The sequence below is a fragment of the Numenius arquata genome, chromosome 12, assembly GCF_964106895.1.
Source record: "Numenius arquata chromosome 12, bNumArq3.hap1.1, whole genome shotgun sequence".
Taxonomy (NCBI): domain Eukaryota; kingdom Metazoa; phylum Chordata; class Aves; order Charadriiformes; family Scolopacidae; genus Numenius; species Numenius arquata.
Genome location: NC_133587.1, coordinates 22,517,851 through 22,544,642, shown reverse-complemented (window position 1 = coordinate 22,544,642; position 26,792 = coordinate 22,517,851). Strand labels below are relative to the sequence as shown.

At 38.7% G+C, this 26,792-nt stretch overlaps 1 protein-coding gene across 2 annotated transcripts in view; it reads left to right on the top strand.

Moving 5' to 3' along the window:
• MINDY3 (MINDY lysine 48 deubiquitinase 3) overlaps positions 1-25,883 on the top strand; it is a 65,250-nt gene extending 39,367 nt beyond the window's left edge. For both annotated transcript variants that reach the window (XM_074157077.1, XM_074157078.1), the window contains 5 exons: positions 16,736-16,808; positions 17,689-17,761; positions 19,398-19,485; positions 23,473-23,544; positions 24,809-25,883. In XM_074157077.1, coding sequence (XP_074013178.1) covers positions 16,736-16,808; positions 17,689-17,761; positions 19,398-19,485; positions 23,473-23,544; positions 24,809-24,958 — 456 coding nt within the window. In that variant the 3' untranslated portion in view covers positions 24,959-25,883. The remainder of the gene's footprint in view (positions 1-16,735; positions 16,809-17,688; positions 17,762-19,397; positions 19,486-23,472; positions 23,545-24,808) is intronic.
• The last annotated feature ends 909 nt before the right edge of the window (positions 25,884-26,792 follow it).

Here is a 26,792-nt window from a genome sequence, read left to right as displayed (position 1 = left end):
TTGTAAACGTCCTCTAAAAATCTTTAGTCTTTTTTTTTAATCATTATTATTTATTGAAGGGAAAAAAAGAGAGTGAGAAGTGGGGCAGCTCTAAATTACTTAGTGTAGGGATAAGGCTGTTAGGTTCTGGATCAAGTGCTGTAGGGTTAGTTCTGGGTTATTTTTATGATACTTGTAACATAGGAAGTTATGACAAGCTGAGACTATTCAGAACTTTTGGAATGTCAAGAATGTGGTCAGACACTGTATAAAAGAATATCAACGGGTTGATGTGTTATGTGCAATATAACAAAATGTTTCAGTGCAAACAATAGGAAAAACATCAGCAGGTTAATAGCTGCTTTCTAAATACTGTCTGCTGACATGCAAACTCACATGGTCTGGAAGTTTGAATTCAAGACACTTTTAAAGTGAAAAGACAGCATGGAATGCTGTGTCTGTCTGGGACTTCAGGTGACTGAAACTGTCCATGGGGACACTTCGGAGCTGTGCAAGTTTTTTCAAAAAATCCCATAGTCTGTTCCCAGGTGTCGGAGCCCACAGGCCACACCGGAATTGGCTATCCGTTCTCAGCTACAGCATTGTAGCATATCTAGACTTGAAGAATCAGATAAGCAGAGGAAACTCCTGGCTGAGACATCTAAATAAATTACAAATTAGTGCTTTTCAAGGAAAGTGTGCCTGTTTTGCTGTGTTGGGACTGTACCAATAGTTTCAGATTACTTTTTTTTTTATTTTTCTAACTTTGATCACTGTAACCTGTTCTACATATTCTCAGGGCCTTTCTTCAGCATCCTTGATCGTATTGTCTCTCAGAAAAAAGAACATTCACTTCTCTTCCTAAACAATCTTTTTGATCAAAGTTCAACAGAGGGACACCTGAGCAAACACTGACACCACTATAGGAGATCCTGAATTTGGGTCAGTGGTGTTTACTAGAACTGGGCTAAGAGGGAGTGTTATTGGGTACAGCATTTAATCTCAGAACACCAACAGAGAATGTCGATGGCCATGAAAGAAAATAAGATGCTTGTGTGAAAATTCAACCATTACTAGTATGTGTTAACAACTCTGGTCTCTGCAAAAGTAAACTCTGTATATCCAAATAAATTATATTTATCCCTTAACTTAGGAACTCTTCTACTTTGGGATGGTAGTGAAAAATATCTGTGCCCTTCCTTTTGTTTTTTGCTCCTATGACCAGTGAATCCAGGTAATAAAATTTTGAAAAAGTCTTTCTTCATTAGAGAAGAAATCAGTCAGGTTTTGAAGAATTCCACTTCAGGAAATGGTTTCAGAGCGTGTGCTTTCAGAGCCTTTAGTTTCCGTGAGTAAGTGGAATTGAATCTGGTTAGGACAGTCTGGATATCTAGTAGAAAGAATATAAATGTGTGAGGCAATTGCAGAAATCACTTCTGGGCTTAAGTAGAATTTAAGTGTTCTGTGTCCTGATAAAGAGCAGGGAGACAAATGCTGCTGTGTTCTTGACAACAGCTCATAGCTGGCTAAATCAGCAGTGAATCTTCAGATATTTCTGTTAGCTGTTAAGGATGTTTCCTGTGGGATCTGTGGGTCCCCAAGGTGAATCGAAGTTACTTTACTGGTTGGTTTAAGCTTTAATAGTGTAAATGCTATTGCTAAATCTTTTAAATTGTTCTGAATAACATAGTAGTTCATGGTGGCTTTATTTTCTCTAAAGATAACAAATCTGGAGCACTGTCATTTATGAAATCTCTGTATTTCTCTTTTTTCATGAGAAGTGTAGTTCTTGCTTTAAATGGAGGTAGGTTTCATGAGAAACTTCAGCAATCATATGATTTTTGGTTTTGATCAGGAGAAACATTTCTGTCTCCTATTTTCCTCTTTCCCGCATTGGTGGAATGAACAGACAACTGTGACAGTTGCAAGGGAAAATCAGATCTCTGTCTCCTCTAAGTTTTTGATGGTCTGTACTTCAACTATACTAAAAGAATTTCTAAATAGTGGAGAAGGCAAAACTCCTCAGAGTGGCTATACTAGTTTTCTACAGGACATGTTCTTTTTCATGTCTTGCACAAGGTTTGGGAAAGAAGAAAGGGTTGTGAAGAAGCCAGGTAACCCTCTCCAACCCAAGAAATGAAGAACTAATTCTGGTTTTACCACCTCCCTGGCATCCTTTCAGGCCAACCAAGTGTCTTGGAGAGCTTTGGACTTCCAAGAAGAGCAGAGATGTGCAGAGGATAATAGAAAGGTTGAGTGGGAGGACTGAAGTGTACATGTCTTTGGTAGGCAGGTGGGCTTGATCTATAGAGCTAGAAGGTTAGGGCTCATACTCCATTGTGCCATAAGAAATCTAGTAATAGATGTTACAGAGGCCAAATCATATTCTAATGCAGTAGACCAGAAACACAGTGATCATGACATACATTATTGCATCCTGAATCAAAGAGACTCAAAGAGACTAGTAAAGTTTTCAGGATTTTAGTAGGCCTGACTTGGATTTTCTTATCTTAGGGTTGGTGATCCAGGATCATCACTTCATCTTCTAGAGTCAGACAGGACTCTAGCTACCCAGGAGTTTGGGGTCTTCTGGATATTATTAGAAGGATGGAGGGTGAGGAGTCCCTGCCTCACAGTTATAAAGGGGCCTTGAAGTGGAGATCCATCTATATAGACTTTTTTTTTTTTTTAGCCTAGTACAGTAATTAAAATGTGGAGCAAGGCAGAGAAAGCCATAACTATGGAATCTAAGGCCACACAATTGACTTTTATCAAGACAGGACTACAGTAATATACCAATATATGTTGAGGAAATTGCTTGTGAAAAATATTAAAGAGCATTTTGGTGGTTTTCTAGTTCCTAAGTTGGTGAAGTTGATGTCTTTGAGCACTGGAGAAATGAATCTTTGGGCAGTGATAGGCATTTTGACAATCTATGGCAAAAACTCTGAAGTGAGAATATTTGTGCATTAGGTCAAGGTCCTGTCATGCTTGTATTGCTCTTGTCAGAGGTGCTGTGCATCCCGTAATCATAAGTAGCAATTATGAGGACTTACTACTCAAATCGTAAAGAAGTAATTCAGCCATGAGGTCTTGCATTATTTGTTCTTAGAGTTGAGACATAGAAATTGTAATGTAGAGGTCACTAAACTGAGAGACGCAAGACTCTGTTAATCTATCCAATTATTTGGGATTTACCATCCTACAAGAATTGTATTCAATGTTTTTACCCCAATTCTTTGACTAATTTCAGCCATTTAATCATATCGATATGTTTTTTAAAGTTTTCGAAAATTTTTAACATTCATCCCATTATATACAGCTTTCACAATGATCACTTCAGGGCATTCTTATGGTTGGCTGATACAGACCATGAAATGTAATTGTATATGCCCCTAAGCAAATAAGCAAATTACTTCCTTTTGGGGAAAATATTTCTCATCCATCTGTTTTCTTTCAGAGAGGGAGGTTCAGTTTTTATATATGAAGTAGTTGAGAGTAGGGCTGCTCAGATGAGACCGCTTTTCATGTGTTTATGTTTGAGTTGTTCCAATTTTTGTGTTACTGAATTCTTTGTCCTGAAATGTTACGTGGTTTTATACCGTTTTGTGCTGAGGTCGATGAGAGAATGAATTGCACACTGTTTCCAAGCCCAGATGAAAATGTGTAAAATGGGGCAGTTCTAGAAGTTCCAATAGCAACTTTTGAGCCAGCAAAATTTAGATCTAAAAATTAAAAAATAAAACACTGCCACTTATTGCATGAGCTGCTCTTTGAAACGAAGGAAGTGAGGAAGGAGAGGTGAAAGAAGGAAGGAAAGCAAAGCAGTGCAATGAAGAGAACCTTTTCTAGATCCACAAATGAAAACTGAAGGAATTTTCGATGAACTGCTAAGGTCTCAATTTAATATGTTGTAGGAGCACTTCTGAATTGGAAAATTTACAAAGAAAATATGCTTAAGTAATGGCCATGAATATCACATTAACCAGTTTTGGAAAAACGGTATTCCTTAATCGTTTCAAGTCTATCTTAAATACAGTTAGGAAGAAAAGTGATTCTAGGCGTCATCTGTTTGTTGAGTTTTCCAACTTCCTAGTTACCCTCAAAGCATCTGCCCTGTTTACTTCCCATTTGTTGAGTTTCCATTTCAGTTGGTTAAGAAACAAACTTTTGTCTGATTTTTAGAGATTAGCAGTAGGCTATGGGGACATATTTGAGACTAATGTGCAGTCATCTCCATGAAACAATATTTTGACTATAATTTAAATGATACATTGTTTCTGACAGTTAGTTATATTTTTAGTGGAAGAGATTGTAGTGGTGAATGTGTAAAGCACCTTTGGGAAAAATGCACGAAGCGCTACAAAAATGGCGGTTCGTTTACTGTCCGTTTGTAGGCAGGGCAGTCCTGAGGAGTGTATTTTCCTTTTCCTCATATTAGAATGAATAACTTTCATATGTAAACTGTAATTTGGGGCTGGAAGGTAAGGGACTGGGTCCTACCACGTAAGAGCACGTATTAGCATCTAGAAGGATTTATAGCCTCCTGTTTCAGGAAGGAGGGTATAAACAGCATCTAGTTTGTACCTATGTTAGCCTATCAAATGAAAGGCTGACTTTTTTAAAGAAACACATTTTAGTTTTTTCTTTCTCTTTGGTAGTATATCCAGAGTGGCTTGCAAACAGTAAATGCATCAAAGACGTTGCTGAACACAATTTTGTGATTTATAAGTCACTGTATCAAGTAAATTCTGAAAATCAACATACTGCATGGAAACAAAGGCTGAGGACGTCACTCTATCATTCTGTATCCCTTTTAGGTGTGAAACCAATGTTGGTTCCAGCTATATTTGATACAATAGCGAAGACATTGGCCCTGAGTCATCACATGACGGGTAGATATTATGTTTTTCAAATTTGGAGGAATAGGCATCCTGGCTCATTATTAAAATATGATGAATAAATCAATAGTTTTTAATAGCATTGCCGTTTTTAAACATCAATCAAATTAATATTTACAGAAAGACGTTGCATAAAAAATGTTATTCCTAATTCCAAATCAAGTGAAAAACAAAACGGTGATGGCTTTTTCCTCCAGCATTTGCTTCTTCCACTAGTGAGGTGCCCTGGCCTTTCCAGGTACGAGTCCTCCTCAGTTCTCCCACAATTATCACTTCAGTTTTGTTTTCAGCTATATTAAATAGTAGAGTGTTTATGCTGTTGCTCAGATAATGATGCATTGGATACAGCCATCCATTTAGTACTGACCTGAAGTATTTTTAAACACACCTCTTAATATAATGTGCTCTCGTATGTTGCATTACTTTTTTTTACTTTTTTTTTTTTCTTTTATGCTGGTCACAAAGCACATCCACCTCACTCGATACATTAACATTTATTAGTTGCTGCCTTGATTCTGCATTCGGCACGTGCTATGTTTGCAGTTACTCCAGTCTGCTGGGAATGTTCTGAAATTATATATGCATCCTTGCTAATTCATTTACAGGCCCCTTCCTTCTCTTGGGTCGTTGCTACTGAACTGACAGCACAACTTAGAATCCTTCTGGTGTCTGATGGCTTCCAGGTTGTGTAAGCTGTAGTGGTTGGTTCACGGTAAATCTTGACCTGAGAAATAAAACTGCTTCAAAAGCCCTTTTCTCATTTGGATATTTATACCTTGTCTTTTTAGTGTTTGAAATGATTTTACACTTTAGCTTTCTGCATGTCTTTGGATATTTTTCAAATTTCCCCAAAATAATACTATCCTTTTTACTTGAGCACTCTTGGAAGTGCAGCAGGTTTAATTACACCCTGATCAATTTGTAGTTCATTCAGTATTTATGAGGAGGTAGAGTGGAGAGGTATAAACTTCTCTTTTATTCCCTTAAAGACCTCCTAAAGTCTTAGCCCAAAAGCTTTGACTTCGATAAATTTAGTGCACTTTTATTTCCTGCTAATTTACAAATCATTGAATAGTATACAAACAATTAGGAAGCAAATGTTAGGTTTCTTAGTAGTTAATCGAGCATCAAGTGAAGAATGGAAAGAAGGGCATTAGTTTCATGCGGCAGAATACTCCTTTCTGGAAAGGAGTGTTCTGCAATGGTATGTTCCAGTGTTCACATCGGGCTTTGGCATGACTGTGTGTTTATGAAGGAGATAAGGCAGAGGTAGAAGATGCTGTTCTAGTCATACGATGTAGCCTCAGCACAGGGAGGGGGGGAAAAAATGCTGAGCTTAGTTTCCATGCTTTTTCAGCAAGTATATGTGCATGATTCTCAAAGTCTCTAAACCATTGCAGGTCAGTAAATAAACCAATTTAGGACAGCAAGTAGTATATTCATAGTCAGGAATTATCTTCATGGAATCATTCCAGAAGTAGAATTTTAAAAGAGAAATTTTATTGAGTCATTTCCACACAGATTTTTTTTTTTTTTTAAGAGTCCCAAAAATCTAACCCACTGTCTTCCAAAATATGGAATTTAATATGCTTGTAGTATCACAATGAAGAGACATGACAGGTAGGTAGAAAGAACATATTCTCTCTATATTCCATGTGTCCTTATATGAAGTAATAGGTAGAAATCATAAACTGTGATAGTACCAGGCTCATGCCATCCATTCTTTGCTCTGCAAGCCACTTTCCTTTTTATTTCATCTTATCTTCTAATTGCAGCATACTAACTGCAGGAATTGTTTACCAGATAATCATAGAATCATAGAATGGTTAGAGTTGGAAGGGACCTTAAAGATCATCCAGTTCCACCCCCCTGCCATGGGCAGGGACACCTCCCACCAGACCAGGTTGCTCAAAGCCCCATCCAGGCTGGCCTTGAACCCCTCCAGGAATGGAGCATCCACAACTTCTCTGGGCAACCTGTTCCAGTGCCTCACCACTGGATGATGATACTGGAAATACTAATTTACCCATTTCTAGTGAGACTTAGAATTGGAAATCTAGTATTTACTATGTGATGGGATGGCAGTTCCAGAATTAGCATATGAACGGATGGTATGCCCACCGTGTCCTCTGAGAAAATAAATCTATATGAAAGTCCATTAAAATATGCTTGCCTGTTATAAATACATGTTCTAGATTGATTCTTCAGATTCTTTCTGCCCCTTAGAATTTTTTCTTCCTGAAAAAGTGTTTCCTGAAGTCATAAATGTATTATAGAGCTTATGAAATAGAGTTTTAAACATAGTTATTGAATGCCTATTAAAGATATTTTAAAGTGAAGTGTTCTTGGGCTAAATAACAAGGAAATTATTTTGTGGCCATTTTCTGCTTCTCTGTGTTTTTCTTTTTTCCCCAAAAATGTCTGAAGACCAGATGTTCTTTCTGAGCAGGGCACCATGTACCCCTGGGCAGTGGAAGATGACATTTTTTCTATTCTCTGTTCAGCCTACTTTATTCTCATGTTTCCAAACTCTACTGGGATGGATGCAGGGAACTAGAAACACTAAATGAGGCTGCCAAAATGACAACATATGCTTCAGTAATAAAAATATTCTTTAAAACAGTAACGGTTGTAGTCTTGTTCTGAAACTTCAGGCCAAACCCTCCTTTTTGCAAAACTCCCCAACTGCCTAAGAGACGTGTGATGTGACCGACTGAACTTGTGTAGAGAATCTGTATGTTTCCTGGAGACTTTAGGTAATTTTCTAAATGGCAGGAGCCTGGTTGAAATCAGTTTGGGTTTGAGCTGTTGTTTGATCCACAGAACCTTAATGTGTGTGACAGATGTTGAACCCCTAGGAACACTAGAGTGAATCTGTACTATACAGCATGTGATTTCATCCTTTACAAGTCCTTACAGTCACAAATATGCTTAGCAATCCATTTCTAACCACTTGAGAACATTGAAAAATGAGGGTTTCATCCCTTTATTGTCTCCTTTCATAGTGATAGCAACTTTGTTGTGTACACAATAACATCTTTGACCTCTTTTGATAAGGCAGTTCTACTTTCAGGTTAGGGTATGTGAATGCATGAATTGAAAGTCTAAATGCGGAAGGAGGAAAGAAATACAAAAAAAGGATAGGAGGGGACTGCCTGTGGTGGAGAAAGCTTTTAACTTTTCCTAGTGGAGGTCAAGCACATTTAGTGATATTTAAGACATTACCTTAATTTTCTGCCTTTATTTCTCCCCTTATAGAACATCAGAAGTCACATTTGATTAGCTGTCTTAATAATGTGTGTGTTTGTAAAACTTAAGTAACTTCATTTCAGTACTTAATCATCCAGTGTTTGCTTTACATAAGAAGGGTATGAAATACATTAATGTATTTTCTCATTTCAATTTGCATTATAGGGAGTCCAGTGCCTTTTCAGTCTACTGATTGATAGTTTCGGGAATCTTTAGATGTATTCTACTGTTCTGTTCAACTGCTAGAATTAGCTACCTGCAATACCAAATTCAAATATTAACATAAAAGGCGATACTGTTTTTATAATATGTGAAAATGTGTAAAGTTTGTGTATATTTAGTATTTTCTCCATACGTGTATCAACACGTGCATATAAAGGTTCCCTAAAATACTACCTAACAGTAAAAAATAACAGTGAATTACATGGCATTTTTAACATACTTTTTTAGTAGTTACTTCATAGAATTCATACATTTCCTCTGCAAAGCCATAAGATATTACTGTTAGAATAATTAATCAGGCTAATAATTGTCCTTTAGAAACATTTTTGTCATCTTTGAGTTATAAAATAATTAATCTGGTCCATTTTCAAAAACATTTCATCATTCCGGGCTGGAGCAAACCAGAGGGTTTTCATCATCCCGAGAGAGAATGATATGGTTTAAGTGGGAAATGGAACACTTGAAGCTGGTTTCCAACATTAAGTGCTGCTTTCAGTACTGTGAGAACTGTTTAGGAAGATTTGAATTTCTGCAGTGCGTCTTCTTGGGCTTTGAACTCTGCTAGCAAATGTTCCTGTTCATTTCCCGCTTCCTTAGTATTACTGCCAAATAAAGTTAATATGTAATGCTCACCACAGGTTGTATAGCAAGCGCTTCAGGTCTATAGGCTGAAATAGTATTAGGTATAGAAATAGTATTTAATGCAGATATTAATTTTTTAAGTATAAAAAAATGTAGCATGATAATTGAAGCTACTGTTCATCTTGAGTGAATTATACTGTGAAGTTTTGGGAAGTCATAAACCATGACATTTACCCACTTCTAGTTTGGTTGTTCTTAGGACTAAAATTTGGTGTTTGCATAGCACTTTATTCTGTCCTCAAAAAAAAAAAAAAAAAAATCCAAATATGACAGACAATAGATAATTTGACAAAAGCTGCTCTTTCGGATTAAACTTTTTACTGGTGAGTATTTATTTAGTAATTAGAAATTTGAGTTTACTGGAATTCTTCAGTTGACTCCTGGTCTGTCATTCCAGTAATTAATTTTTGCTTTCAAAACAAAGACTTTGTTCTGTAATGATGAGCAAAACGAATAAGTAACTCTGAATGATAAAAAAAAAGACTATATACCTAATCTTTATTGTTTTACTGTAAGGTCTTGTAATTGGTCCTTCAAAGCAGGGAACATGAGCTCTTACTATTTTCACTTGTCACAGGTGAATTGTTGCCTTCTTGTAACGTTTTGAACTAAAACACCAACATCTGTGGCAATGCAACTACTATATATGTATTCACTCTAGTTTGAGTTTCTCCTATTTTTGAAAAACTGCAATGTTGCGATGCTGTGGCTTTTTTATGTTTGTTTTTTGTTGGCTGTCTCTTTAAACCATCCTCTTCCACAGGAATGGAACATATATTGTGGTTTCCATAACTTAGTTGAGTGCGTGTTACAAGCCCTACTTTCCAAACGGATAGGCTGGCAGCGTCCTCGCTGTAGATTTCTGTTATTAATTCTTGCTCTGTGGCTTGTGTTTGATTTTTCCTCCACAGCCTCACCCCACGCTTGGGACAAGTAGGCTCCCTTTTCTGGCTGGGTAGTATGGGAGAAGGTGAAAAACGATTTGAAATAGTAGTCCATATGTAGTTTGTCAGTCTATCCAATTGAGAACTCAAGGCACTGCGGAGTAGATTTACTGTAAATGCCATCCTTTCACTCGTATTCACAAGGCAGAGCCAGTTTGCTTCCTTTCAACCACCTCGTTGAAACAAATTGCTTACCGTGAATGTTTCTCCTCCACCACCACCACCTCTGCCCCTTGATGAACGCTTTCAGATTAACTGTGTCGTCTTTTGCTGGTCTGAATTACGAGGCCTGTATCTTATTTTCTGACCTGTGATAAGAACTCCGCTACTTTGGCAGTGGCTTGCTTTCTTTTGTGTCTTTTCTGTCTCTCGTTCAAGGAAAGGATTTTCTTTTGGCTTTTTCTGAATCTCAGGTGCACTCTTTGAGGCTGAGGAGGATATGTTATATGATCTTTGACATCTGCCATTCTGCAGCAGAAACAGTCGTGGCTGCAGAGCTTTTCTATAGCAATGGCCAAGTCAAGGAACTTCCCTTCAGTTCCTCCATATAGAGCTCTCGAGCAGGAATATCTTTTACTCCTTCGAGTATTCCATGGGTGTTGTTTGACACTTTTAAATGCCTTCTCTCATAGAAGATGATGTGCCGCAGAACAATCTCATATTCCACCAACCAGCACAAAAAAAAGCATTGTAAGCAGTCTGTAGAGGACACTTCCATCACTGCAACATCTGTGGGCAGCTGCCAAACTATTGGTCCAGATGGTGTCCCTGAACACAAATGGAAGTTGTCTTGAACTACTTTTCATTGGCCATCTCCCTGTTCAGAGCCAAACTGGTTTTTCTGTAATACAAAACTAGATTAAATAATCTTCATTCTTGCAGAACTAATTAAATTATAGCAAGTTCTATAGTTGATAAATTATCAGAGTTTCCACATTGTTTTTAAGAAGAAAGATGGTACTACAACGTGCAACTCTTCCATGTACCACTCAACAGTGGTGGTGTAGGACTGTAAAGCAGTCCATACTCACACAGATTGCATTTTCAAGGGCAACGGGTCTTTCAGGGCAGGATCTTTGTAAAATTTCATAGCCAGGATGCCAGCTATGGAATGGAAGTTATGGAAGCCAAGCTTAGCCATTACGTTCTGCTTTTGATTTGTAGAATGAAAGCTTCTGGAATGTTTTCATTAAAACTTACGAAGATCATTTTTTGCATCTGAGGGTAAACATGGGATCTTAAAATAACTGGTACTATTGATGAGAATAACTTTTCAAAGTAATACAAAATGACTTGTTTGTGTATCACAAGAGCAAACGAGTGAAACATGACTTTTGGGACATATCGTACTTAGTTTTGGAAATAATTACTATAATTAACGATTGATCGGATTCCCTTGTATGGAACCTTCAAGGCATAGGATACATGAAAATGTAATTCATAAGGCTGGGGTGGGGGATATATTTTGGCAAATGTGATGAAATATCAGCTTGCACAGCTGAAGTATGTTTTTGTTAGATGTTTGTCACGTTTTCAGCTTTACTGCCTGAAGGAGGTATGTTACATTTTTTACCCTAGATACAAATATATGGGTACAAATAGTTGAGCGTTTAAAGTTTCTGGATGTGGGAAATGAATGACATGCGAAGTTAGAGGATGCATGGGGTTTGTATGGATAAGATTAAAACCATGCATTTTTAACTATTTATAGGACAACAGTCTCAGTGAAAGGTAAGAATTATTTTGAAGATGAGGAGGTGGGTTTTTTTGGTCATATCTCCAAGGCTGGTAACTTTTCTAAGTTTCCTCCTAAAATGACTTGCTTAGAGCATCAGTAAATCACATTTAATGAATAAAAAGCATTAATAAAAGCATTAATACATAATAATTGGGAGGCTTTACCATATTTTAAAGTTCAGTTGAAAGACATGGAGAATTTTCAGTATTCAGTAGTGCCTTCTGTGACTTATTCTCAAAGTTTTCCCATGTATACATGCACTGAAATAACTAAGGACCTGGAAAACTAAACTTATGACAGAAATACACACTATTTGCAATGAGACTATCAAAAAAAAAATATTTGTTGGTAGTTGCAGGAGACTATCTGTTTTGCATCACATGAAACTGTGGAAAGTACTACATTAACAAGGTAATTTGGGGGGAGGGAGGACAACGCAAATGATAGTCTTTATTCTTGGATTACATTTAGATTTTATGGAAAGAACTACACACCTGTAAACCAGAGTAGAACTATGTAGTCTGCATTTGAAATAGTATGTCTGTGCAGTTGAAAGTTACTTTCGTTATATCCTTCCATACCATGGAAATTTGAAGAGTTCTCCTACCTCCATGAGCTGCTAATTCGTTAATAAGAACCTACCATAAAACTATCACCTCTTTGGAGTTAAATCCTGATTTCTAATCACTGGTCATTTAGTTGTTACTATGATATCATCTATTTTAAACAGAACTAATTGCAAGAGCATACTGTGATTCACCGATAGTGAAATCTGCTCCTACTTAACATATACTGACCCCCCAAAATGAAACTTTTTCATTTCTGGAGTATTCCAAATTATTTTAGCATTGGTCACATATTATGAAATTTTGTAGTGTGTGTACCTTATATTAATCACATAAGCATTACCCGTTAGAGTATTTACTCAACAACTGCACCACCTCATGCATCGTTTGGCGTCATTAAACTCATTGTGTTGAACTGTAGATGTTATTAAAGCAGTGTGGTCTCTTTATCTACAAAGGATGTGAAAAAAGTTTAGAACATGCATAAACTTGAATTTACACTGTTAAAGTATTGATTTTCTGTAAGTTTTCTAGTTATTCATTTATAAAATCACTGGAATATTTTTCATTAAATAGGGGGTTTGTTCCAAATTAGTCGTATTTATGGATCCTTAAAATTACAAATTACTATAAAAATCTAGGGTTTATATTTCCAGTATATTAAAGCAAGCATTTTACAAGTTATTGTCACTAAGAGAGACTAAGAGGACAAAGGGACTTCTCCCAAATTAGTTTCTCCTGTACCCTTTTGCACTTGGAGCACCAGGGTACAGGGTGATGGGAGAGGTCCCTGTTGTTAGAGTTGTAGTTTATCCGTAGGCAGGGCTGCTTCTCACCTAACCATGGGCTCCGCAGTCCGGTCACAGGGAAAGGTGGCACTGGAGCCAGAAGTAATTTAATCCTGACAAGTCTGTTACGTCTCAGGAACTAGGAGAATTCTAGCAGACGCGATTCGCCAGATCCATCTCTATTAGGGATTTAGTGTATTGGAGAGCTGCTTTTTGGTGCAAATTTGTGTTGCGTCTAGACTTGGAACCCTGCCGTGTGTGATTAAGTGTCCTACAGTTGTGTTGAAAGCTGTTTCTGTCCTGGTGGAGCCAATGCTTGAAGTTGGACGCTGGGAAGCCTTTCAGAGTGGCTCCCTGCAGCGTGGACGCAAGGACTTAGAGCAGCTGGCTCTGATTCTGCGCAGTGTGCTTCTAGGAGTGACATTTGGCTCAAACTTCACTGCCAGTAAAGATGTGATGTGGATACCCATTAACACATCACAGCAAATTGAACCCCTGATCCTTCCCTCCGCGCACCGCGTTGCTTGGTAGCGTAGGTGTTTACGTTGTGCTCAAGTGGCAATGGAGCAGCCCTTAGGAGTGAACGTATGTAATGGGCTGGTGATCCAGAGCCTTGGAAGACAGGACAGTTGTCTCCTAACTTTTTGTCTAATATAATCCTGTACAATGCCAAATTTCCTGTACGTGGAAATGGGGGGAGCTTTGTAGCCCTCGTTGTATGCGTCTTATGCCAGTAATAGCTGTATCATTCATCTGTTCAAAGTAAAACTGTTGCTTGTTATTTTTAAGTGTCTCTTGTGTTCCCTGTTGGTGTGTCCTAGGCAGCTGGCTCCCATTCAGGAAAGTTTTTAAGTATATGCTGGGTGCCGTTAGGTGTATACTTAAAATTCTTGACTGATTTGAAGTCAGCTATTAGGAGAAACTCACTAAGAGTGAAATTCTGGTCAAATGTATGATTTGCTTCTGTTCTTCCCCTGAAGCACTTCTCTTAATCTGTTCAAAGAATAGTGGATCATTTTGCAGCTTTTAATTCTACATTTTCCGTGCTTTCCTTCAAAGGAAGTACTGCAGACTTGCAGGGTTTAGACCCAAGTTCCCTGTTAGCACATACAGGTATAATGAGAGGATGTTGTCATGATTGTCTCTTTCAAGAAAACCTGAATCCTCTTCAGAAAGCAAAGTTGAGCTGAACTGGAAATAAAAAAAAGATTATGTGTACTTTATAAAACAGTTTAAGGTAACTTTTTGATTTGCAACAAGTCAATGTTCTTAATACAATATGAACAAAAGCAAGTTTCCCAGGGTTTAATGGTATTCAGAGTCTTTGTCTTTTGTCTTTACTGTTCATAGCACAGCAGGTAACATTACATTTTCACTTTGCTAGAAAGAAAACCTATAGAGGGGACATTGTCAAATGCAGCGTTTCCCTCTGAGCCAGTTCTTAATTTCCCTTTCTGCATGAAAACCAACATAGGTGATGGTAAATTTGCAAGAGGAGATGTAGGATTTAACTACCCCTGGCGAGCAGTTTTTGGAACTCTATTTTGGAGTTCCATGTTCTATTTGAACATCAAGTCTTCGTATCTTTTCAAACTAAAGGATGTCTTGAATAGGTGCATTTCTTACCCTTTGTGCCATGTTTCATTTCTCATGAATAACTTATCAATTTCGCTTTTTAATAATATATTTTTTTTTTGGCATAAAATCAGAGAGATACGCCTTTAGCTGGTTTTGCAATAAGAGATAGACATGTGCCTCTGCATATGTCTTAGAAAGCAGGATTGTATTTGAGATTTTAAAAGGCACAGCTAAAATCACGGAATCGTGGAATTGTCAGAGTTGGAAGGGACCTCTAGAGATCATCTAGTCCAACTCCCCTGCTAAAGCAGGATTGCCCAGAGCACATCACTCAGGACTGCATCCAGGCGGGTCTTGAAGATCTCCAGAGAAGGGGACTCCACGACCTCCCTGGGCAGCCTGTTCCAGGGCTCTGGCACCCTCACTGGAAAAGAAATTTTTCCCCATATTTAAATGGAACTTCCCATGTTCCAGCTTGTGCCCGTTGCCCCTCGTCCTGTCACTGGGAACCACTGAAAAGAGTCCAGCTCCATCATCCTTCAACCCACCCTTTAGATACTTGTGAGCATTAATAAGGTCTCCCCTCAGCCTTCTCTTCTCCAGGCTAATGAGCTCCAGCTCTTTGAGCCTTTCCTCATAAGGGAGATGCTCTAATCCCTTAATCATCTTGGTTGCCCTACACTGGACTCTCTCCAGTAGTTCCCTGTCTCTTTTGAACTGGGGAGCCCAGAACTGGACACAGTATTCCAGCCCTAACCTATATTGGTGCCTGGGGTTCTTCCTCCACAGGTGCAGGACCCTACACTTGCCCTTGTTGAACCTCATTAGGTTCTTCTCTGCCCAGCTCTCCAGCCTGTCCAGGTCACGCTGGATGGCAGCACAGCCCTCTGGAGTGTCAGCCAGCCCTGCCAGTTCGGTATCATCAGTGAACTTGTTGAGGATACACTCTGTCCCCTCGTCCAGGTCATAGATGAATATATCGAACAGGACTGGGCTGAGTATTGACCCCTGGGGGACACCGCTGGTTACAGGCCTCCAACTTGACCCTGCTCCATTAATTACAACCCTCTGAGTTCTGTCACACAGCCAGCTCTCAATCCACCTCACTGCCCCCTCATCTAGCCCACAGTTCCTTAATTTTCTAATGAGGATGTTACGGGAGACAGTGTCAAAAGCCTTGCTGAAGTCAAGGTAGATGACACCTGCTGCTCTCCCCTCATCCAGCCATCCAGTTGTAATGTCATAGAAGGCTATCAGATTGGTCAAGCATGATTTACCCTTGGTAAATCCGTGTTGACCACTTCCAATAACTTCTTGATCTTTAGTGTGTTTGGAGATGACATCTAGAACGAGTCTCTCCATTATTTTCCCAGGGACAGAGGTGAGACTAATTAGCCTGTAGTTCCCTGGGTCCTCCTTCTTGCCCTTTTTGTAGGCTGGTAAAAGCACTACTGAGGAGAAGGATCTGGGAGTCCTGGTGGATAGCAAACTTTCCATGAGCCAGCAATGTGCCCTTGTGGCCAAGAGGGGCAATGGGATCCTCGGCTGCGTAGGGAAGAGTGTGGCCAGTAGGTGGAGGGAGGTCATTCTCCCCCTCTGCTCTGCACTGGTGAAGCCACAACAAAAGCATTACAGTAGCTACTACTGAAATCATACGTTTTCATGCAGCTAACATTTGTGTTCTGTCATTCTGTGAAATGGACTTTAAAACGTTCTCTTACAGCTTTTTGTATAAGTAACGTTAAATGTCTCAAACCTAAGCATAGTACACTCACTAAATTTCACTGCTGCATGTGTATGTGTTTTCAGATACAAAGAATGATACTATAAATCCAAATCTCCACATAATATATTTAGTCTCCAAGTAGGTTTTGTGCCACAATATCTGCATGAAAAGACTTTTGTCTAGAAATTTATCTGGAAGTTTATGGAATAATCTTTAACATACTTCTTGATAATTTTACATCAGTATCAGCAATATTGCCAAATTATGTATTTTTTCTTCTGTTGTATTTAAATTTTTATTAATTTAGTGTCCAAACTCATGGCTGAATATTTCCTTATTAATCTGTATCTGAATTAAGAATATGAAATTTTTGTCTTTTTTTCTTTCTTTTTTTTTTCTAAGGATATGGCCCTTGTTGCTCCTGAAGCACCTTCAGAACAAGCTAGAAGGGTTTTCCAGACTTACGACCCTGAGGGTAAGGGCTGTACTTCAGGCTGAAATAAGATTTTATAATCAGAACGTACTCATTCAGTAGAGATAAATTCCTAATAGTCACGAATACTGCATTGTGTAGGGTGCCTCTTCAAAAATAGGATCATTATTTTCTAAAATTTGTTCCAAGTACTACGCTTTCAAATCCATTGTCCCTCCCATGCCAGGGTAATATGCTATTTACATCTGAGCTGATTAAGAGAGGAATTAAATCCTTAGTACTTAAGAAATTTTCAATACAGTAGTCAACCTACAAATGACATGAAGAAATGTTCTAAGAATTCTGTACTAAGGGAAGTTGAGTATCGCATTGTGCAATAGGAGGTAGAGTTCTTAGAGAATAAGCTTTTTAACCTTGTAATGTTTGTAATTAACATAAAGCTTAAATATCATTTGATTTATCTTATGTTCCATTTTCATAAAATAACTACTCAGCTATGATTGCATTCTTCATGAAAGTTTGCTCTTGAATGTATGTGGCATGCACTGAAAATTTTCTTATGTTTTGGAAAACAGAGGATGTCTAACATTCAGGTACTATTTCAGCTAATAAGAAGGCAAAAAAAAAATGTACAGTTATAATCCTATGGTATCAAATAGAGATTTCTATAAAGAGATGGAATTCTGAGCAAGTATTAAGCTTCTACGTATATGAATGATAAACCTGCAATTTCTGTATTGCACTCCTCGTTTTTTTAAAGTGGGAGACAAGTTTTTGAAAACCATGTTTCTTCTAGAACCTCACCTTTTGTTTGCAAATTTTAGAGATAAAGGTATGCAGTATTTGTATTTTTGAATAAAATTTGTACTCCTGGAAAACATTTTGTTTCTTTTCCTAATGAGAAGCCTTGCTACTTCTTCAGATAATGGTTTTATACCTGACACTCTGCTAGAAGATGTAATGAAGGCTCTCGACCTTGTTTCAGATCCTGAATAGTAAGTATAATGAAATTATACTTAATTACTACAGATGTTTCAATTAACCACATATAAATTATAGTTTAGGATTTTCTTCTGGATTTTTCTAGCTTGCATTCTGGGCACAGAATGTTATTTTGAAGTATTGAAGTCAGCTTTAAATTAAATGGGAGGAATTCAAATTAAAACGTCTCTAACTTGGTAGTGATGACTAGACACCAAAAAAAAACCCCTCAAACTTACTGCATTGACTATATACTGAGGAGATAGTCATGACTATATTTCTGTATGTTAATGAGGGTGAAACTGTGACAGAAGAGTCAAACAAGCAAGGAACTCGGAGGCAGATTAGCGCTGGATCTATCTGCAGAGTTGGAAGGTGAAGCTACTTCAGTTACACTTTTGTTTCCACCAATACTCAGTGCCTTGTTGTGTTTAGAATTGACATTTGTTTCCAGGAATGACACTTTGATTCCTAGGATTAAAGTTAAAACTATCAAATGAGAAAGGTCGTTTATTTTAGGTCTTATAGAACTAATATTCAGTGGCAGCAATTAACCTTCGGTGTCAAAGCTTACTATGTTTTGCCACTAAATGCTTAACCCAGAAAGGAGAGTTACGTGAACATTTTTACAGGTGGCATGTTCAAAACAGGAGATACTTATTCCTAGGATCCATAGTTTAGTTTTAATTTTGTGAGTGGAGTTTATTAAGTGCCACAAGCGTACATGGGTTCAAAGCCAATTAGGCACATGCATGGGAAGCAAAAAAAACCTGTATCTTTGTGTTTTAGATACTGCCTCTCACTGAAGATGTCTTTGAGCAGCAGACTGCTGGAAGTGGGGAGGGTAAACTAAGGATGTCATTGTCTGTTTGCCCTGTTGTACTTTGTCATAAGCATCCACTACTGACCTGTGTCAGGATACTGGGCAAGAGGCTCTGTTGGTTTGACCCAATGAGGACATTCTTGTGTAGGGTACAACTTGTACCTTAGGCAGAAGGATAGGTAGAGGCAAATAAATGTTTAAGCGATGTGTTGCCTGTAGAAATATATTGCTTAAATAGAAATATAAAGTTATAATTTACATTCATTTGTAGTGGCTTGAAATTATACCATATTCATACAGTAAGGCTCTCAGATTAGTATTGTTAATATTTTCATTGTTTATTGGTTTTGGCTTCTTTGATATCAAGGACATGATGTAAATAAGAAATGTGTCTGTTACTTTTATTTCAGTGTACTTAGAAAATCTTGGAGGCTTTTCAAATCTCCATTTGAAAACAGGTTGTTTGGCACTTACGGGGCTGTATTTAAAAGATGACTGGTTTATGTTCAAGAACGCTTACAAGACAGCAAAGCGCCTTTTGGGCTGTAAACATGGTTTGAGATTATATGGGTTTCAAATTATTTTACCAAATATGGCGGTCCTTCAGAATTACCATTTATTTCATTTAAAATAACAGATTACTTTTATTTAAAAATAACCATATTTTGGTAACTTGCATGCCATTCTGGTGCGGTTGTCACTTAGGATTAAAAATAGAATGGTATTGCTATACTTGGCAGCCAGTAGTGTGGTAGCACAGCATAACTTAGTCATGCAAGAATAAAAATGTCTTACTCATACTTTTATATTCAATGCTCTTGTCACAGCGTAAACCTCATGAAGACCAAATTAGACCCAGAAGGACTGGGCATCATATTACTGGGTCCCTTTCTGCAAGAATTTTTCCCTGAGCAGGTAATCTCTATAGCTTTATTGCTGCAGAGCATTGTCTGTTCTGCTTGTCTTTGAGCTTCATTAAACGCTGATTCATTAAACATCAAAATCACAGAGCTGTTTTTAATAAGAAGAAGTATTGCGTTCATTTGACACAGCTGACCAGCACATAACTTCTTGTTTTACACAACAAACTGTAGGCTTCCCTTTTGCATAAGGTGTCCATGACTTGGTCAGCTTTACACTGGAAGGAAACTCCATTATAGTGACGAATTCTAAAATTAACTTCAGGTAGTATGTAATCATTTTGCATATGAAATTGAACCGGTTCCCTACTCAGAACGTTCATCTGAGTTAGTTTTTCTGACAATAAATGACCATACTGTTTTTATCACTATTACAGATGTCTGCTGTAATCGCTAGCAAAAGGGAAAAGGTTACGAACATATTTGAAACTATTTTTGTGTGTATCTCTCATAATGTGAAATTTTTGACAGTTTAACAAAAAGTCATGATACAGTTATGTTTAGCACATGGGGAAGTCAGTATCTGCGAGGGTAATGGAAAATTATTTTCAAACTCTCCATCTGTTCCATATACTCATTAAGATGGCATCACCACTGAGGAGCATGCGTGAACCTAGCACCGCTGTCCTCTTCTCCCCTCGCCCTGGGTCCTGCCCTCATGCTGCCTCCCTCCTGCCACCAGGAACCTCTTTCTACAGATAATGTGGTAAACCAGAACAGGGAACTGGGCCGGGTGAGAGCTCTCTCTGCAGGTTTATGGAGGCTTGTTCCATGGCCGTGCAAATGCTTCTATTGGCAGAAGAGAGAGGGTTTCCCCAGTGACAGAAAGATTGTCTGGGGAGGGAAGAGAAGGGCTGAGAGGAGTACTTCTCTGGAGGCTTTTGTGGCTTAACATGTCATTGAAACTATACGGCTTAAATTTTTACAACCAAGGAAATGTGAAACTAGTATTTTTAAAATGTCTTCAGCAAGACTCTTTGTTAAGGGTTGTGCAGCGCTGTTCGGGTGTAGTATTCTGTACTATGCTACAGTGTGGTCATTCGGAAAACACGAGAGCTGTACTGCCAAAGATGGTAGGGGCTGAATACATCATTAAGAGATGATTCATCATCCAGAGAAAAAAGAAAGAGTTTGAGCATTCATTTTCCCCAGATTTACAGAATTACATCTGTGTTGTGTATATGCCAGCTGTTTCTTCTTCCTTTCATTTTGTATATCCAGAAGTGGAAATATTTTTACAATTGAATATAGTTTATTCTTATTTCTTACAACCATATTACACTTGCCAATCTGGAAGAGTCCACTGCTTAATTTTAGGCCCCAGATGCTTAGAATGAAGTTCGGAAAGCCAAAGAACGTCCTCCATGATTGGCTGTGCCTAAACTGTCCAGTTTTGCAGACCACAGGTAGCTCGAGGAGAAAACAGCCACCGCGTGGTGCTGCTGCCCGTGTTGCCTGTTGCTGAAGGGCGTCACTGGCTGAAGAAGGGCAGCTGGAGAAAGGGGCATAGTTGAGTCGTGGGGTGATCCCCGCCTTAGTCACCTAGAGAGAGTTGGTGGAGGAACTCTTTACCTGCCGTGAAGTTGGAGCACCCAGGTCAGTGCCTGTCTGTCAGGTACTAATTCCCTGCTGCACGTGATTCCCCAGCGCTATGTTTTGCCTGCGCTGTTGAACCTTCCCTGGCTCCGGTACAAACCATGGGAAGTGTTACTGCCTTAGGGGTACATGCTGAACAATCAGCACGTTTTGGACTGGGACCTGCCAGCATCAGTTACTGAATGAATGCTGAGGGCACGGGTGTGTTGTCCAGTCTGTCTGTGCTCTGTGGATCCGACAGCCGGAGCCCTTACTCATACTGACACTCGTTCAGAATTCTTTCTGAAAGTGAAATTCTGCAGAAATGAAGATAAATGTCTTTAAAATACTGTGAGGCAATAGCAGATGCCAGCAATGGTTGGAATTGTTGATGTTCCCCTTTATACAATATTTGAACATGTAAGCTCAACATGAGCCAGCAATGTGCACTGGCAGCCCAGAAAGCCAACCACATCCTGGGCTGCATCAAGAGAAGTGTGGCCAGCAGGTCACGGGAGGTGATTCTACCCCTCTACTGTGCTCTGGTGAGACCCCACCTGGAGTACTGTGTCCAGCTTTGGAGTCTTCAGCACAGGAAGGACATGGCCCTGTTGGAACAGGTCCAGCGGAGGGCCACGAAGATGATCAGAGGGCTGGAGCACCTCTCCTATGAAGACAGACTGAGAGAGCTGGGGTTGTTCAGCCTGGAGAAGAGAAGGCTCCGGGGAGACCTCATAGCAGCCTTCCAATATCTGAAGGGAGCCTACAGGAGAGCTGGAGAGGGACTCTTTGTCAGGAAATGTAGTGACAGGACAAGGGGTAATGGTTTTAAATTGGAAGAGGGGAGATTTAGATTAGATATTAGATTTATTTAGATTATTTAGATTAGAGGAAATTTAGAGGAAGATTATTTAGATTAGAGGAAATTTTTTCCTGTGAGGGTGGTGAGACACTGGAACAGGTTGTCCAGAGAAGTTGTGGATGCCCCATCCCTGGAAGTGTTTATGGCCAGGCTGGATGGGGCTTTGAGCAACCTGGTCTGGTGGGAGGTGTCCCTGCCCATGGCAGGGGGGGTTGGAACTACACGATCTTTAACGTCCCTTCTAACCCAAACCATTCTGTGATTCTGTGATGTAGCTAGTGCTCAGGAGATCCAGATTTGATTCCTCCTTTGCTAAGAATATTCAGAACCCCATTCTTACTCTCCTAGAGCACTCTACCCCAAAAGCAGGAAGAGATCTTAGTTTTCCTTTTCAAAGCTTGGCTTAGAAGAAAAATATCCAAAGATCATTCAGCCTGAGAGAGAGCCTGACTCTTCAGTGCTCAGGGAAGTCACCTGGAGACGAGGATTCCTGAATTCCTCAGGAACCCTTTTTTTGGGAAACAATTTAAGGCAGAAAATTTTTAACATCCATGGGACAAGAACTGGAAAGCAGCAGTTCTTTTCCTTCAGGGTGAGCATTCTTCCTCAGGGAAAAGAATAACTGCCCTCTCCTTCCCAGCAAAGCTTGGGTTTATTCATCTCTGTAAAGCAACTTCTGAAAGTAGTTACTGTCTCCTTTCCCGTTCCCCACCCTCCCTCCGCCAAGGTTGCTGGGGTGCTGTGAGAGACCTACAGAGATAAGGGTTTCGAATCACTTAAGAGGAGAAAAATGAATGAGGGCTTTTCATAATCTGGTGGATGTGCTGTAACCTGAGCAGATTTCTTCTTATTCCAGCCTTTACCTCCATGTACTTAAAAACGGGATAAGCTTTTGTTTGGAGCCTGGTCTAGTAGGCGTAAAAGAGATGATATTACACGTGATTTGTGTTTCCTGCTTCAGTGAAACGCAAAGCTTTTCAGTCCTTTTAGGACTAAAGCATCGAACCACCTGGCATGGAAAGGTTGATGACTGCAGTCCATCTGCTGTAGGGCTTCAGCTGAACAGGTGTCTTCACAATTCATTTACAGTTAGGCAGGGGTGAGCATAAATTTACTTCTTGGCCTTCAAATAGAGTCGGAGATTGGATCTGGTCATTAGTAAATATTTAACATTGAAGCATCCAAACAGCCATAAATTCATGCGAATGTGGCTACTGCATAAGGTGTCTGACTTTAAAAATTAGGACAGTTTCTACATGGTCAGTGCTGAAGGTGTAGTTTAAAGTGTCCAGATGCACACAGAAAATAATGACTTGCTCTTGGGCGTGTTACCCATGAACTTACTGACATCTGTTTTTTTTTATTGCTTATGAGAAAGGTAAAATGAACAAAGTCTTCAAGATGATGTCACCTATAAAGAAATTGTATTTTTTTTACAATTTCCTTCAGTCTTCCTGTTTAAACGCATCTGTCTAGTCATAAAGAGAAGAGACAGCCAGGGACAATGTATATGTCACGTGAAATTAACTGTCTTCTTTCTACTAGGATTCCAGGGGTTCGGAGTCATTCACTGTTTACCATTACAATGGACTGAAGCAATCAAACTACAATGAAAAGGTAAGATTTAAGAAACGTAAATCTAGCCCCAATAACAATTAGTGTACAAAACTGACTATAGTTACAGGTAAAATGCTTTAACTTGAAACAGACTTTTTACAAAACTATTATCTCGATAATTTTCTTCCAAAAGGATATATTTGGAATGGGGAACTTGTTTGTGCTCCTGATCGTATATTGGCTACTGTAGTGTATGTGTTGGCTAGACCACATCTCTTAAGCTGTGCATTTTGAATAGAGCATTACTCATGCTTATCCATGAGAAGTGGGATCTGAAATGTAAAGGAGAATGGAGATGTAACACAAACTACAAGTTCTAGAAGTAGCCCTACGTCTAAATTGAGATGTTTGGAATTTTTTTGTGAAGCATTTTAGTACTCCAGACGTGCCTTCAAAAATCAGTATTTTTTCAGCCACTTAGTGGGGGACAAAAATGGCCTGTTTAATTTTCAGCTTGCTTTGAAGGAGGGGGATACGTGACACACCATGACTGCTTCTAAGTTAGTTCCTGAATTAGCATTTAGGGCAAAAGAGCATAAGATGTTAATAGATTCAGGGAACAAAAATTACTACAAGTAAGAAAACTCTTCGAGAAAATGTATAGACTCACTCTTTGGAACTTTGGACTTTGGAGGTCCTTAAAATTACCCCTGTGAAATCTCCAGCAGTTTCATACCCCAAAATGTAGGCAAAAGCATTCAAAGATAGATTTATCTTTACTATTGAACACATATACATAATCAAGAAAATTTAAACAAATGTTTGGAGAGGATTCTACTTAGAGGATTTTAAATACTGTTTTATGAATAGAGCTGATTTGCAACAGAAGTTCCATTTTATGAAAAATTAATTCCAGGAAGTTAAGTCTAAGGAAAACAGTCCTTCTGAAATAACACTATCAAACTTTGCAGCTGCGACAGTGGTAGCTCTGCTGTCTAAGATCTGTTGTCACAGAATTGCTGCATTGTGTTTCCTAGACTATTTTTTTCCCCTGATTTGGCCTTTACTGTCTATTGAAGTAAACAGTCAAATGAATATGGCCCGATCAGGATTTTCAAGCACTTGAGTCTAAGAGATTAGGTTTTTTTTGATTTTATACCTCATTTCATTAAAAAAAAAAAAGTATATAAAACTTAACGGATTTGACTTTTGTAGTAAAAAAAAAAAAAACTATCATAACGAATCCTCGCCTAACCTGGTGAAAATAATCATCTCAGAGTTTTTAAACAAATGTAGGCTGACATAATGGCTTTTCTTTTGCCAGGTCATGTACGTAGAAGGCACAGCAGTTGTTATGGGCTTTGAAGAACCGATGCTACAGACTGATGACACTCCTGTAAAACGCTGCTTGCAAACCAAATGGCCATACATAGAATTACTCTGGACCACAGATCGATCTCCTTCTTTAAACTGATCTCTTGCACATCAAGAACAAACTACTAGCGAATCCTTGAAGGGGGATACGAGAGTGGGTATTGGCTTGGAAAGCGGTATACTTTGACTGTGTGAAGTTATACACTGGTATCATTGATGAATTGTAAATAATGATTACAAACACTTTTTCAGTGTTAATTGGAATATTTAATTTTTTAATCAGATTGATTTCTATTATAATAGTTTGTCTTTTTTGGCCACTGTAGTACTGTTAATGTGAGTTATCCTAAAAAAAAAAAAAAAAAAGCGCCTACTTATAAAGTCTTAACGTTGTTTTGCCATCTCATGAAGATCTGAAATATATCTGGTATTGCAGAATCTGCATATTAGACATCAGATCTTTAAAACATAAAACATACTCTGCTTCCTCTGAATCATATAGGCATGTTTTATTATTTAAATTATATTGGCTTACATTACAGTACCATAATGTGTGGACTAGACTGGCCTTTGCACTGGATATGTTTTAATGAGTTTAAATTTTTTGCAATTTTTCCTAAAATCTAATTTTACCTAAAGAGCTTGCACAATGTGACATAAATAGGATACATTTTTAGGAATATTAATAAGTATAATCCATAAATACTCTTTCTTGGCAGTTGTATATTACCATGGCTTAGTTATCGGGCATGTCAAAAGTGAACAGAAAATCTGAGGAAAAATAGATTTATTAATATTTATTTGAATTTGTATAAAGGAAATGTAAAAACAGCAGAATTTCTTGTTCTATAATCTCTAAACTATTCAAACTTATCATATTGCCAAATACCTCTTCTCAATTTGTCCAAACAGCAGTGTAAGCCAGTGTTATTGTATGTTAAGTGCATGAGAACATCTGCTATTACATTATTATATTCCTTTATTTATTATCAACTTGTTATCCCAAAAATAAAATCTTTTCCTTGAATCATGATGTATTGTTTTCAATTGAGTTTCAATCAAACTTGTTTACTGCCTCTCCAAGATGTTGAAAAGGGACTGCGGGTTTAGAAATATCAGGTTTTGAATCTTGGGGGGGGGGGGGGGGGAAACAACAAAAGAGAATTTATTGCATCTTAACGGTGATGGTAGAGCCTACACTATTGCCAGCAGGGCTGGATTTCACATTCAGAATTATTTACTTGGAAAAAAATTATTTTCATGTGTAATCACGGAATTGTCAGAGTTGGAAGGGACCTCTAGAGATCATCTAGTCCAACTCCCCTGCCAAAGCAGGGTTGCCAAGAGCACATCACTCAGGACTGCATCCAGGCGGGTCTTGAAGATCTCCAGAGAAGGGGACTCCACGACCTCCCTGGGCAGCCTGTTCCAGGGCTCTGGCACCCTCACCGGAAAGAAGTTTCGCTTCATATTTAAATGGAACTTCCCATGTTCCAGCTTGTGCCCGTTGCCCCTCGTCCTGTCACTGGAAACCACTGAAAAGAGTCCAGCTCCATCCTCCTTCAACCCACCCTTTAGGTACTTACCTGTAAACATAGATAAGGTCTCCCCTCAGCCTTCTCTTCTCCAGGCTAATGAGCTCCAGCTCTCTCAGCCTTTCCTCATAAGGGAGATTCTCCAATCCCTCAATCATCTCAGTTGCCCTACGCTGGACTCTCTCCAGTAGTTCCCTGTCTCTCTTCAACTGGGGAGCCCAGAACTGGATGCAGTATTCCAGTAAAATAACAAGAATAATGGTCATGCAGGAAACCAAACTGATTTGGTCAAAAGCTAGGTATGTAGTGTGGGGGAGAAACTCTCGTTGGGGAATTTGCACTGTAAACCATGTAGTGGTGGTAGAAAGAGAACATCCTTCACGTGACACTTGCAGATGT